Here is a 15631-nt window from a genome sequence, read left to right as displayed (position 1 = left end):
ATTTATGGGAAACGTATTCTTGCGTTTTTACTTTGTATTTTTTCAGCTGATATTCTATCACAGACACATATGTGCTTGATTGACATGTATTAAAATTTTATGAAAGCAATGGATGGGAAGTCTTAACAAGGGAAAAGACCCTCTCATGCAAGACAAAATGTGACAATAATTCAAAACCTTTCATTGTTTTTGCAGGATGAGGCTGCTTCAGCTGACAAACAGTACAAACAGGAGCCAGCCCAGGTCACTTACTCAACATCAGCTGTTTCCAGCACACAGGAGGTGTTGTACATCAATGGAAATGGGACCTACAGTTACCATAGTTACAGAGGGCTCGGAGGTGGGCTGCTAAATCTCAACGATGCTTCTAGCAGTGGTGAGTTTCCTTCCTTACAAAATATGCCTGTGCGTATATGTGCTCATGTGTACATTTCCCCTGCTGTACAGAAAGCTAGTCCGAGGGGTTCGATATCCATGGGCTATTATCAGATAATGAGCAGGGACACAATCCTGCAAACAGTGACTGCTGAGCAAAATGCTTGTTCACTGCATGCTAGTCTCATTTCGGTTTCAAGGGACTGATTCACAATAGGGTGAGACTGAACCTGAAGTCCCTAACAAAGCAGAACATCAAAAAAAAAAATGCTGGGTTAGATCTTCTGCAGATTTGCATGACTTTATGGGGACATACCCTGTTATTATTGTCCTCTCCTTTACTGATCACAAAAGGAAGCCATTAGTATCTTTGTGACTGGAGTTTGAAAACACTGAGCTCCATATTTTGTGAAGGAAATGAATTGGCCTGGATTTCTCACGTGGTTTCTCTGGATGCTTTAATTTACACCAGATAAGGATCTCGCATGACAAGTGTTAAATGAGAAATCAGCACATCTATTTATACACTATGCTAAAAATGGTGCAAGTAATTATGTGTCACCGTGAGGTTATATGCCCATCTGAAAAACAAAATAAACAAAACAAAAAGCAAAACAAAACAGCAACAAAAAAAAACAATAAACACCTCAGAAACAAAAAGGATCATTTGTTTAAATAATATTCCTTTCTTACATTAGCAAACAAACAAATGTATGTGAATTGTATCATTTGTTTGAAATGGTGCCCGTTACTGATTTCATACAAATTCAGAGCAAAGGAAATGGTTTACCCACTCTGATAGGAAGAGTATTGTCTGTCTGTCAGAGAAAAGTGATTGCTTTGGAAGACTGAGGGCCTCTTGCCTCCAAGAACAGTATTTAAAAAGTGTCTCAGAGGACAGAGAAATCCCTGGGTTGTTGTCCTGGCTGATTCCTCACTGGTTGAGGAGTGTGATGCTTCAGGTACATGGACTGGCTTTGGCAAGACAATAATTGTTCATCTACAGCCTCAATTTTCAACATGCTAAGCAATTTTCAGAATGTTACCAGGGTTGCAGCCTGCAAAGCGTTAGTGGTGTATGGTGTACTGGCGACCTTCACCTCTGTGAATGACTTACATAAAATTTTCTATAGGCTTAGAAAAAAATAATATTTTAGTTTTCAAAATTCTTTGACTTAAAGAGATGATTACAATTGTTTCTACATGCATGAAAAACACTTCTGAGATATTGAATATTATCTCTGATCAAACATTTTTATAAGAGTAAGACAGCCATGGAAATCTGTTTTCCTGGGAAAATGTACAAGAACTTTCAAATTGCCTTTTACACTGTGGTCAGAGAATGTCCTAATCAGTTCCTGCTGAAAACAGTTGGTGTTTGCTCTTTCATCCAAGTAAGAGCAGGATTAAGCTTCCCATATGACTTGTTTGTCAGCAGAAGCCATCAGAATTGCCCTTTTTTACATAATCCTAAACTGTGAAGGAATCACAACTGTTTTGAATCCTTCTTCTTCCCTTCAAACCTTTTATACAGGACACATTTTTGTAACTCCTACTTTTCAGTGGATTGTAGGATTTAGACAAAAGTATTTTGTGTCTCTTCAATATGCACTTCAATTTTTGAAAATGAGGTACAAATTTGACATCAAAAATTAGTTTTGCTTTCTGATTAGAAGCAACATTTTCTTCATATCTTTAATGCAGAGGACTCTAGTGCTTTTGTCATGATTAAAGCTCAAGACGGGTTTTGTAGGACAAACAGTGGTTATCCCAGAACTACCAGATGATGCACAACTAATGCAGCCAGGTAACAGTGCAGTGCACTGTACTCCTCTGCATAGCACCGCTGGGGTGAAAGGACCAGAGGATGCTGATGGTTTGCATACTGATGTATGCCAAAACATTTTTTCTTCCTTGCCTTTCCCTACTTGCACTGGAAAATAATCCTGTCTGTACTTTTTTTTTTTTTTTTTTTTACTTTGGGAGACTAGTAAACCACTGCACCTCTTCCATGTGGTTATGCATTGTTGAAGCATTGTGCAAAGGTGTATGTCTTCTCCATAGGGATCTCATAGGATCCAAAGCACATGAGATGCACAAGCCAAAAGTCTACGTGTTAGCATTTGGAAACCAGTTGGTGATGCTAACAGTCTAGCTGGCCACTCATTTGTGACCCACCTGCCATTTCACGAAGTTCCTTACGGAAGTTGTGGAATGGGAACTCCGTCAATTTCTTAGTCTCATTGACACAAAAGCAACCAGTAGCTAAACTGATTTACTCTGGGCTATTGAGTGTAAAGTACTCTGGCTCCATTAGCTGGTTTCCCTATTGGACAAATGGGAGGATTTGGGGGCCAGTTCCTAGGGACTTGACCATCATCTCTGACATGTCCCTGGATATTTGTTTTTTCATTTGTGGGTGGAGTTGCAGTTGAGAGGGGTAAAAACTTCCCTCCTGACAGACCTCACAGGGTAGTTGTTTGCAGTCATTATTATGTTTCAGGGACTCTCGTTCCAAACATACACAGGATAGTTCTTTGTGAATTGTTTTCAGGACCTAAGAAGTGATTTTAAGAATGCATTTCCTCTTCAATTTAGTAACTCATCAAATGCTTTTATCACCTTTACAAACATTCACCTAGTGTAAAGATAAATATACACCTCAGTCACGATGTGTGTATAAACAAATACAATCTGGTTTACATATCTGCTAAGACAGGAAAAAGGAAGAGAAGTTGCAAAAGATAGCTAAATCTTGCTGTTTGAATTTTTATTTCTGGACATTTCCCCACAGTAATATATGACCATGTCCAATAGCTCTCCTATCTAGTAATCCAACTGATGTGTGTGTTTTAAATGCTGTGACTCATTTACTTTGGTTATTTCCTCCCCTATAAAGTTCATCTCTACTCCGCTCCCATCTGAAATACTTAGGTATCTGCTCACCCAACGGTTCTGTAGGTCTGGCTCAGGGACCTCTCTGTGCCTGCTGTTGCAGTGCTTCCCTCCTCAGTCTGTCTTTCCACATGGCCAATTACAGAACCATAATTATCTCCTTACACAACTGTATGGGGTGAGCCTTCATGCAACTGCTCAATATGAGCTAGCAGAATGCAACAGCTTGTACAGTGACCCTTCCTTTCTTGTAGTCAGGGGAAAAACAAAACAAACAAACAAACAAACAAAAAACAGACAAAAAAAAAGCAGGAAAAGGCTTGGTCTTTAACCATTAAGGTCCTTTTTCCCCTGTGTTTAAAACATCTAGGCCTAGCCAGCTCAACTTGAAAGCTTCACCCCATCTGCAAGAAATCTATGGGTTGACAGAGCCTCTGTCAGCCTGTATACAGGCTGAGGAGAGGCCTCTGGGCAAGTAGCCCTTGACGATGTAGACGTTCAAGGAGAACAGCTTATTGAGAAGCATGGATTTCCATGGCTCTAATTTTTTAAGGCTGAGGCAGTTCCTGCTACAGAGGTGAAAAGAAAAGCCCAAGGGTGGGGTGAGTGCAAATGACATTTGCTTGCCAGCCCCCAGCCAGCCACAAAGGCTTCAGCTGGCCCCATTCCACCGTACCTGGCATGAGCCTGGACGGACGCCCAGCTCAGGGACAGGAGGATGAGTACAGGCAACAGACTGCTCTACTGGGAGCAAAATCTCTTGTTGCCATCGTGAGCCGTCAGAGTCCCTGCCTGCTGCTGCCTGAGCCTCTCCTGGCAGAAGTGGGATCCCCCCAGGTGTTTCTGTCTAACAGGTCATAGTCCACGCTCTCCTGGTGACTACCAGCTGTCAGGGCTGGCTTGTCTGAGCCTGGTTCTCCACAGCTACTTTGTTTCCTGAGGTCCATTTTCTGTAAGAGGATGTGCAGTGTGTTTCTGCTGCCTTTGAAGGGCCTCCTGGAGCTGATCTGTGGGCTGTTCCTTCTGCGTTGTCCTCTGGTTTTCTAGGCAGAAATGTCAGTCATTTCCCTTTGTATGTGTAAAAAGAGAGATTGTGTTTCAGACTGAATGGCAGACTGGCCTTGTCAGACACTCCCTTGTATCATGACATGACAAAGCAGCTGTTCTGTCCCCTTTTCTCTACACAGATCTGCAGCCGCCCTCTACCACAGCCGCGAATCAGCACTGCATCCCAGGCACCACAAACGTCCAGTCCCCTTCCAACTCAGGTGAGTCCTCCCAGTGAGTCCCAATAAATTCACACTGCAAGCAAATCCCGAGCCCTGACAGGCTGTTTTTGTAGCCCCCTTTCCCACAAGCAGGCCTGAAGAGTGTGGCCTGTCCCTGTGGGGACAACATATCCCTGTTGCACAGCCAGTAGCTGCTGGACTCCTGTCACACTGCTCACGTCTCCCTGCTGCACCAGGAGGACTCTGGTCCCGAGGCCATTCTCCACTCCATCCACATCCAAATGGGCCTTTCTGGTTCTTCAGGATCCTGCAGAATCTACCACATCAACCAACTAGCCCAGGCTGCAGGACTTTTGCAGAATGGGAAGCCCCCACTATATCTCGTACACAGTCCAACTTAACCTCTGTCACTGTTTGTTACTAATAAACAGTCGAATTAATTGCAATCCCTGGCACAAATGTTGGTTCACACAGTTAATTTTGCTCACTGATCCCTCGGTTCTTTCTAGAGCATGTTGTGCTCCAAAACTGAAGTTACTGTGGTGTAGCTACTGGACCAGCAGAGGTCTGCATGAGCGGGGCAGCTACGTTCATTCTGAGCAGTGCAGTGCATCCCTAATGAAGATGAAGAATTATAGAGTCATAGAAACACAAGGTTGGAAAGGACCTAGGATGAAGGCTGCTGAACCTCAATGTTCAGCCTGGCTGTGCTGCTCTGGGGCAGGGAGAGCAAGGCTGAGCACTTCAGTCCAGTTCTTCATATGACAGTAGAAAGTAGTTATTTCACTGCTCTTTTGTGCAGTTTAGGTCAGAGATGCACGCAATTGCCACAGGGCTTGTCGGCTCAGTGGGATACAGGTGCATTAGGTGGGCTGAAAGGTTAGATAAAAGTAGAACATACTGTGTGCATGACGAACAGGGCTGTTAAATTTATCAGCTATAACGTTATACAGAAGCATGTGCTGTTCCAAGCATTGCTCACAGAATGCTGAGGGGTATAAGCCCCACCTGCTTCCTTCCCTTTAACCCACACTACATTTGCACACATGCAAAGAGAGTGTGTTTGACACTAGTATAGGCAACAGAGAAGTCATGTGTAGGAATTGCGGGTACTTATCACAGCTGAAATTGTTATGTAGACTCTCTTTTGTGAGGCTACAGTATCTGGGTGCAGGGTGCAATTTCCGTGCGCCTCGCCAAGCCTGTATGCATTCATGTACTGAAATGCAGGGGATGGTCAGGTGTAACAGTTTTTAGAGGGTGATGTTGCTGGTAACAGTGATGAGAGAATTCACAGGCATCTATGTCTCAAATTTGACAGTTTTATAATGCAACCTTCATGGTAACATGAGGCATGTGAGAGAAAATTGCTGTTACGTCTTTTCTTTTCCAATCTTCCCATTATGCATTCTTATTTTCCTTGTTTATAACTTTGACAAGCTTTAACTATTTGAATTGAAGTTTTCCATCCAGAAGTTAGCTGCAGGGTGAATATTTCTGAAGTTGTTTCATTAAAAGCAATTTAACCAAAGGTTATTGGGAATGCATGTCATTTATCCGATGTGTGTATGAGGAGCTCCAGCACCTCTGTGAAATGTCCCAGGAACATGCTTGGTAGGGGAAGCTGCCATGCATCTGGGGACTTTTCCTGCTCTGAGAAAATGGGCTCAAATTTGGCGAAGTTGTAACCTTCTGTAAAATCTTGAACATTCAGTAGAGGCTTCTTGGCAATAAAGTAGGAGAAAAACAGTAAAGAGTCCAGCAGAGCATATCCAGTATGCAGCTAATTCTTTAACTGCTGCATATTCACCACGACATGGATGGCCTTAATGTAGGGGGTGAACAGTATTTACCTTGAGGTTGCTCTCTCCAGCTTTTCATACTACTGTACTACTGCACAGTTTTCTGTGTTCTCAGTGCTATCCTGCAGACATCAAAGTGGAGATAGAAATAAAAGACAAAACAGCTTATTTCTAGTACAGGTGGAGCCTGGAGCATGAAGAGACAAAACAAGACTGATGGCGTTAGGAACCTGGCAGAGTGTGTTATTCCCATTTCAAAAAACAACAAAATGTGTTGTTGGGAGAAATTAAATGATTTGACCTATGTTGTGGCAAAAGTGGTAGTTTCCCTCTGTGAAATACTTGCTGAATTTTTTATTAAGATCATCCCCACATTTCTGTCCCCCCTTCCTCCTCCTCTTCAAATTATTGGCCACATGGTATACGCAAGTATTATTCTGCTCCCACCATAGGAACTGGGATGAAATATCTGTGGCTTAATTGGACAATATCTTACTTTTCTACCTTAGCACAAAGTTCAGTAGACAGTCATTCAAGCCAGATGGGTGTATGCCATGTAATCCTTTCATTGAAAAGCAATGTGTTTGCTGATTGTTGAAAATGCATGATGCTCAGTGGCTATAGGCATTTCTGTGTTTTCACATCTCTTTCCTCAGGCAATATACATATATATATATATATGTACACATATTTCTGCTATTTAAATTAGTTGAAAATGTGTTTCCCAGAGGGAAAGGTGTAGGAGGGAGAAAGAAGCTTAAAAGGTCCAATTCATTAGTCATTGTTTACTTGATCTGAGATCGCTTGGCACATAAAACAATAGTTTTAGGCACATCTGTTCTGTTTGGAGGCAGGAGAAGAACAAGAAACATTGACAGATGCATAATATCAAAATAAAACATTCCTGCAATAATAAATACATCTGATTTGGGAAAAGTAACATGCTTTGATAGTTGTTTCTACTTAATTTTATTGGAGTAGATGAGAATCAAGTACAATATTCACTTCTTCTAAAGCCACTCATAGGAAAAAAAAAGGGGGGGAGAGGAGAATGGATGGCATAGAAAGACGCATGAGAGATTTCAAAGCACGGGCAAATGTATTTCCATGCAATGCTACAGGCTTGGGGCAGAGTGGCTAGAAAGCTGTGCAGAGGAAAAGGATCTGTGGGTGCTGGTTGATGCTTGCCTGAACGTGAGCCAGCAGTGTGCCCAGGTGGCCAAGAAGGCCAACGGCATCCTGGCTTGTATCAGGAATAGTATAGCCAGCAGGACCAGGGAGGTGATCGTCCCCCTGTACTCTGCTCTGGTGAGATCGCACCTCGAGTACTGCGTTCAGCTTTGGGCCCCTCAGTACAAGAAGGGCATCGAGGCCCTGCAGCATGCCCAGAGAAGGGCTATGAAATTGGTAAAGGGCCTCGAACACAAGTCCTGTGAGGAGCGGCTGAGGGAACTGGGGTTGTTTAATCTAGAATCACAGAATCATTGAAACATTAAGGTTGGAAAAGACCTTCAAGATTATCTGGACTGACCATCACCCTAACACCAATGTCACCCACTAAACTATGTCCCTAAGAGAAGAGGAGGCTCAGGGGAGACCTGATTGCTCTCTACAGCTAACTGAAAGAAAGGTGTGGGGAGCTGGGTGTTGGCCTCTTCTCGCAGGTAACTAGGGATAGGACTAGAGGGAATGGCCTCAAGTTGTGCCAGGGGAGGTTCATGTTGGAAATTAGGAGACATTTCTTCTCAGAAAGAGCAGTCAGGCATTGGAACGGGTTGCCCAGAGAGGTGGTGGAGTCACCTTCCCTCCGGGTGTTTAAGGAAAGGTTGAACATGGTGCTTGGGGACATGGTTTAATGGGTGATATTGGTGGTTGGGGGATCATTGGACCAGATGATCTTGGAAGTCATTTCCAACCTTAATGATTCTATGCTCCTATTTTGCTATAAATAGGTTTCAATGTTTTTTTATATCTTTGCTGAGAGAAAGGTTAGATGCTTAAACACATACAGCTTAAAAAATATTTTTTCTATTCTCATTTATTGTATGCAATAGTGGTAACCATTCTGAGAGTCATTGGCATATTTCTTATTCATTTATTTCAGCAGTTGTTAATTATAAGACTGGTAGCTATCCAGTGACAACACACAATTCTTAAGGGATTTTTGCTGAGAGAGTTGGTACTGTCTGAACTATCAGTACAGTACATCCATGTCTGACCCATATTTTGGAATTTGATATAAATCATGTTGCTAATGAGTAGTGTGTGAGGCTATAACTAGCTCCATTTAAGTCTTGCAATTTACAGGAAAGCCATTTGTGCCACAGCGTATTTAATGGCAGATACTACCAGCAGCTTATTTGATAAATGATTGTCTAGCACACGGAGAGTGGGTTTTTAGAGTTTTCCTGTTCAGCTTGATTTGGTTCCAACAAGAACCATTTCACCTCACAAGGGAAATTAGGTCTATGTTACTGGACAGAGGTGGTGAATGTGAAATATTCCTGAGCTAAAGCATCAATCAGGTGGCTTGTCCAAGAGGCAGAGGAACAGTACCTCAGTCTTCAGAAACAGTATAAAAGAAAGGATCTGTCTCAGGAATGTGTTTAATCCACAGTTTAAGAGAACGTTGTGAAGCTATAAAAATTGGGAGGTGACACTTATGAGTTATAACAGTATGCATGAAGAAAAATAATTAAAAATATTCTGTCTTCACCTTTACAATGTACGCTTAATCTTTGCTTGAACACTGTGGAACCTGATAATGTTTGCATTCAGGATTTTAATTGTCCTGAAGTACTCTAGGATGGGAAACAATACATTAAGTCATGCAATATCACCTTGGAGGAACCCAACACTGCAAAATTTATTGCCAAAAAATCGGATTAGGCTTTCCTTCTGTTTAAAGATACATTCGCTTGTTCCTGTGAAGACTGGCTGTTCAATAAATACTGTTAAACATATGAAGAAAATACTTCCGCTTAAAGTAAGGACAGTCATTAAAAGAAACAGGGTATAAGTTGTTCGGCTTTCTCCAGATTTATTCATCTGTAGTGATGGCTTCTGGAGACAGAGGTATATGAAGTGTCCACAGTAACCAGTTATTTTAAGAAGCATTCAGAATAGCTGTGATTTATTTGCCTGGATAAAGAAACGTGGTGGATATTTATTAGTATGCTTTAGGTTCATGTCTTTCAATAGCTGATTTGCACAAAAACAGGGAAATCTATACTAGAAGAATAAGATGCATTTATTCCTTATCTCCTGAAGGACCAGGTATGACTGATGAAGCTACAGATAAGGCTAAAGCATTTTTAGTAGAAAGCAGTCTAAGCAGCCTTTAATAATCAGTAATATTGCCAGTAAGTGTCTATCATAGCTATTAAAAGCTGAATTCAGTATAATATATCATGTGGTGAGTCTCTGAGTAAGGTATTGTCCCAGATATAAAGCTTGTCCTGTCATAAACAAGCTTTGGAGGTGAGGCGTAGGGGTCACGTAACAAAATTAAAAGAACTGAAATCCTTATCCCCACATCAAGCATGGCTTGTCCTCTTTCTGTTCAGCTTTCTGCCAGCCCATGCAGCTTCTCTGCCTGGGAAGGCACTGGCATATTCACTATCCTAAAGCCATAGCCAAGAACACATTTCTGTATGTCTGGATTTCTTTGCTTTATTGCTCAGGGGGCTTTTCTTTGAGGGGAAGGGGAACAACACTGTTACTTGTTAAGAACTTAAGGTAGGAGTTGCAGAGTGAATGAAATCCTATTTTCCTACTATATAGAAATAAAAGAAATAACAAATAGTTTGAAGTATAAGGGCTATGTTAAAATCTGAGATTTCACATTTCTTATGTATACAAGAGCTCAGTATGCAACAGAAGTCTCCCAGACCAAGAGAAGTTTTGGGCCCTGATGTTTTTTTTGTGAATGCAAACCACACATTTGTCTCAATTCTTAGCTGCACTTGCACAAAACTATTTCCAGTTCCTTCAGAGATTCAAATAAACATATTCCAAAGAGTTGAAAACAAAATAAACAAACAAACAAACAAAAAACCACACTTTCTTCATGATAGTTAAATCAGCACTTCTAGGAATAGAGGGCCAGTCTTTCAGTTTGAGTACATCAGTGTGACTCTATAGACTTGTGAGGAATCACACAGACTTATGCATGCTGGACATCTGGTCTTCACCTAGTTTTCCTTTCAGAGTGGTGCTTTTACTGTGTGTCTTTTATTTTTATAAAGAAAACCTCACAAGTGTAAGCAAGAATGCTTCTATACATTTTCAAATTATGAGTGAAATAATATTCTGTTCAACCACTTAAAAATATGGATTACAAAGGAAAAACAAACAAAAAAAAAACCCTACAGTTTCCTTTCAGAAAAAGATGCACTCTGCCACAGCAGCTCTGTTGTGCCCTATATTGTGTGTGTGTTTTTGGCTCTGACATGAATGAGAATCAAGGAAAGAGCATAAAAGTTAAAGCAGGTTCACCTGGAGCACAGTGCCCTCAATATGTCAGTGGTAGCTCTTCCACTGCTGCCTCAATAAATATAAAAGTCTTTAATGGCTTATTACAACCATTCAGTCCAGCTGCCTTTATGATGTGTATACCCCTCTTGCCTGTGCCAGGTTAAGGTTTTATTTGGAAGCATCCTCTGAGCTTCTTCACACCGTGATCATTTCCCAGCAGTGTGTGGTCACACTGAAACAAATTCATGTAGGATGATTGTCCTTTTATTTATCCTTTGTACACTGGAAGTCATTTAAAGTCTGTTCATTTACGCCAGTGTAAAACTGGATAATACAGTTGTAAGGCTAAGTGGTGTTCATGCTAGTTGCATAGTGGGAAATAGGAAGATCTAAGAGGACCCTTTCTGTTTGAGTAGTTTCTTTTCATAGATCCAGCTCTACTTTCATTCACTCGGGGGGAGATTTTCATTAACTTCAGTGCATGTGGGGACATGGCAGTCTTGACATCCTTTGTGGTCTCAGATGTATAGTTGCATAAACATAAAAGAAAAATAGGTAATGTTTATGACCGGATTTTCAGCTTCTAGAAATCAGTGCAACTCTTTCCGCTAGCACTTAAGCTAGCAAATGTTTTTGTATGTTGTGATTCTGATGGAATTATTTAGGAGGGTCTCTGGAGTATAAATTGGTGTGTTTTGTAGTTGAATATGCTAAATTATAAAATTATCCCAGTCTCTTTAGGAAGTCTATCCACAGTGGTGCCAATCCTGGGAAAACTTTTGGCACTGAAACACATTTTCCAGATGAAACTCAACAGTTAGATTTATCTCATAGGAAAGCAAAATACATTGCTGGGGATAACTTGATCCCAGTTTTCAGGAGAGTATTAAGATTAAGATCAGGTCAGGCTGATCTTCTGCCTGCCAGAAGTATAGATTTGCTACGCTGTCAAAATGAATGAACAGTGTTCCTCCAGATTTCCACATAATGAACTGCTTCATAGGTATACTTACCATCTGTATCCTTCCATGTTAAAAAAGTCCTGAATCCAATTCTGCCTGTCCAAATCTCCAGGCAGAAAAAAATGTATTGTGTTAAGTGGAAAATGCAAACACCTCATCAAAGCACCGTATGTCTTAGCTAATAACTGTGGTCATGCTACCAGGGAAATTCCCCACAAAGCTGAACTTCAAGATAGCAGGTGGTTTAGTCAATGGCAGTAATCTGCAGATTGCCCTCAGGAGTTCTGTCTTCTGCAGGCAGCATACATGGTCTGGAGAATATTCTTTGATGAGAAGTGCTAGACATAGTGGTACAGCGAGGAAGCTGCCAATGCAACATGGTGATTGCTGCAGATTCTCTTGTCAGTGTTCAGACCTTACAAGATCCTTGCAAAATATTGCCAGCTGTATGCAGCCCACAAAAAAAATGGTAGTGTATTACTTACTAAACCAACCAGATTCCCACTGACCTCCTATCGTTCACAACTAACGATTTAAATAAAAGATCACAAGGGCTATTTAAAAGATCACATGGCATAAGGACTATTTAAGTGAAAGACCATTTATCTACCTCAGTAAGTGATTCACAATCTGGCCATGTGCTAATTGAAGCTCAAAAAGTTGTGAAAATAGATATCTAGAGAGCATAAGCTCGATACTCTGGGATAAAAAAAAAAAAAAAAAGAAAAAAAAAAGTGTGCAGATTGCCATGAGGGCTATGATGGCAGCTGGAGCTGGGGGGTGCGCAGGAGATGAGCTTTCTGCCTGCTCACCAGCATCAGATCCCCGGGCAGTTTTGGGGGGCATGCAGATAACACTGTTGGGATACCCCTCAGAGGCTGGCAGTGGACTTGTGTTATGTCAGCTGAATTTTAGGGGCTTCTGTCGTATGTAAAAATAAATCACTGTGGTTCCTGTCAAGGGAATGGTAACTGAACAGTTGTTGCTCATATGTGCTGCTTCTTACCGGCACTCAGCTGAGAGCAGGTTTTGCTGCTGTGGTTTTGTATCTACAAACCTGTGGTGGTGAAATGTCTTTGGCAGCGGGATCTGAACCTTCTCTTCTTTTCCTTTGTTATCTGCAGGTCCAACAGATCTCAGTATGAAGAGGCAGTTAGCAACCAGCTCTGGATCCTCCAGTAGTACAAGCTCTAGACCCCAGCTGAGTCCGACTGAGATAAACGCAGTGAGGCAGCTTGTGGCAGGGTATCGAGAATCAGCCGCATTTTTATTGCGTTCTGCAGATGAACTGGAAAACCTTATTTTGCAGCAGAACTGAGTCATGTGAACTACACACTGGCCTGGTCTTATCTCAGAGTTTCCACTAATGACATTTTGATTTCGCAGAGCACACACTTCAGTTACTGCACAGTCTTTTAGGAGAGTTAATTACCATAATGCCACACTGTTCTTGATCCATAAAGTGATGTGTTAAGGTGCTTCAAGTGAACTTCGACCTCTGGTATTTCTGAGGTACTTTACTGTGTCCAGCCTATTGCTTTTGTTTTAGTGTGTCAGCATAAATATCGAAAAAGTGGCTAGAAATTAACTCGTTCTAACAAGTGGAGGAAACAGAAGATGCTGTGATGGTTTTTAAAAAAATAGTTCAAGATCCAAGTGCAATATTAGTGGAATGTGATACTGACTCATTGGACTTAAAGCTGCAGTATATGGCAAAACGTTGCCAAATGTCCTGTTGCTACAGGGCACAATTGCAATTAAAAGGATCTTGTATTTTAAAAAAATGTAATTTTTATAAAAAACAAAACAAAAGATTTTTGTTTTCATTCAAGATTTTTCATTTTTACTTTGGTAAACTTTTTCACTGGTCCTGAAAATGTTTTGAGGAGCTATTGTAAGTCCCCCCTTCCTCTCTTGAACCCCTGACTGTGCCCTTTTACCCAACTTCATATTCTTTCTACAACGAGTAACTCTTGATGCTGGATAATTCTTCCCCCATGTACTGTAAATTGTCATCTATGGAATACCTTCCAAAGGAAGCATGCATTTCCTGCATTCATACCATTCTCAACTCCATTCTGTAATATATTGCAGCTTTATTAGCAATTAATAAAGAGTTGAGGGTTTTTTAAAAAAAAGACATATCATTGAGAAAAAAATAAAAAGAGAAATTGATTTCTTATGGTGAGCTCATCTAACTCCATGATCACTGCTGCTGTCCTATACAAGTCCCTCTAGTTGTGATTGGATGTAGATGGTGAATGTTAAGAGGTTGCAAGTGACAATCTGAAAATTTGCACTCGTGTGTATTTATTTTGTTTTCCTTAATTTAAACAAAATTCTAATGGAGGAAGGTCACTGACACTTCTGGTATGATTTGTATAATTCCCAGGCCTAGCTAAAAAAATGTACAAAAATGTAAATGGATGCAGCTGCAACTATAATAAAACTTTTCTCTCCCCTCCCCCACTCTTCCCAACCCCTCTATTTCTTATTTTATAATATTGATTACACATTAATGGTGTTTTCTTTGTGCACTACGGCAGGCTTATTTTTAAGTATATAGAAGAGGTACTTTAGTTTATGCTTACTGTACTATCTGTTCTGTTGTTTAGCTTTTGTTGAATAACAAGTTTCTTGTGCATTCCTAAATTTGCCTTATTTCATGTACAAAATTTTATGTAATTCCATTTTTGACAATGAGTTTAAGGCATCAGTGATATTTTATATCTACTTGTTACATATAGTTTTCCAAGTAATGACTGTGATTGTGACCAAGTAATGTGCACTTTTTCTTGTAACTGTGGACATTGCTATGCTTTTTTTTCTCTAGTGTTTCTAGAATTACTGTTGCTTACAGTTATGTAAAAGAAAAAGAACTTTTGTGATACTGTTGGTGAATATTAATGTGAAAAAGCCTATGAAATATGAGTATTTTGGAGGTACATAGATACACAAACATCTCTAAGTTGTGGACTGATGTTCACATATTTAAACGAGAATTCAAAACCTGAGGGCTGGAATCATTTCCTCTGTTTTGTTTGGGTAAATAAACAGATTTCTGTGTTTAAATACATGATTGTGAAACATTATAACATTCAAATTGACATAGCATTTAAAGCTGTAAATATTATTCTCTTTAAACAGGAAAAAGAGATTTCCAGTCCAATTCATGCAGACAGCCAAAGCTCATTTCTCAAAATTATTGAGTAAATCCAGCAGGCTTATCTAGCTGAAGCTTTGTTTTAATGAGGAATTTCCTCAATAAGAGCAGAAGCGTGTGGTCCATAAATCATGAGATCTGAGTCACTAACATTTTATAGCAGTAAGTTGGCTGGAGGCAACACCATTTTGCTACTCTGCATTTATGTTTAAATATCTATTGGGTGCCTTTTTAAAGGCACTTATTCTTGGATACGAGAATGCTGTTGCAATTTCTTATTAACTGTTACCCATCATTTGACAGATGCATTTGCTTCTTAGATCTTCTCACCATGCTTGTGAAATCCTGTAGCTCATCTCCACCACAGAAGTGTGGTTCCCTCTACTTCTGTCTCTACGGGCATTCAAAAGTCTTTTAGGAACCAAGTGCCTTTTTCCTCTCTTCCACGTTCAGATAACTACATCTTATTCTGTCTCTTGCTTGTCAGGAGGGGATGAAGCAGGTACCTTGTGCCAGGCTGCTGTGTTGTCTTCAGCCAAAGAACTGCTCTGGCACACATTTTCCTCAGAGAAGAAGGGTGAAAACTGTGCTTAGGTTTCCAAGTTTCCTTAGTTCTGTTTTGCAGGGCCAGTATGCCTCAAGCTGCCAGTTAAGAAGCAACCAGCAGTTTTTTCCAAGAGGCTGTTTGCCAGCCAGGAATGCTTCTCAGCTGGGCAGCCTCACTGCTTT

At 40.6% G+C, this 15631-nt stretch overlaps 1 protein-coding gene across 10 annotated transcripts in view; it reads left to right on the top strand.

Moving 5' to 3' along the window:
• The window catches only part of NOL4 (nucleolar protein 4), a 194281-nt gene extending 179468 nt beyond the window's left edge, over nt 1-14813 (top strand). For 9 of the 10 annotated variants that reach the window (XM_080578440.1, XM_080578435.1, XM_080578436.1 and 6 more), the window contains 3 exons: nt 196-376; nt 4458-4538; nt 12864-14813. In XM_080578440.1, coding sequence (XP_080434566.1) covers nt 196-376; nt 4458-4538; nt 12864-13057 — 456 coding nt within the window. In that variant the 3' untranslated portion in view covers nt 13058-14813. Of the gene's footprint in view, nt 1-195; nt 377-4457; nt 4539-4683; nt 5068-12863 lie in introns of those variants that run through there. The other variant, XM_080578434.1, reaches the window with a different exon arrangement.
• The last annotated feature ends 818 nt before the right edge of the window (nt 14814-15631 follow it).

The sequence above is a fragment of the Anser brachyrhynchus genome (assembly GCF_964034855.1).
Source record: "Anser brachyrhynchus genome assembly, chromosome: 2".
Taxonomy (NCBI): domain Eukaryota; kingdom Metazoa; phylum Chordata; class Aves; order Anseriformes; family Anatidae; genus Anser; species Anser brachyrhynchus.
The sequence above is the reverse complement of the archived record's forward strand: the minus strand, read 5'-3'. Positions and strand labels throughout refer to the sequence as shown.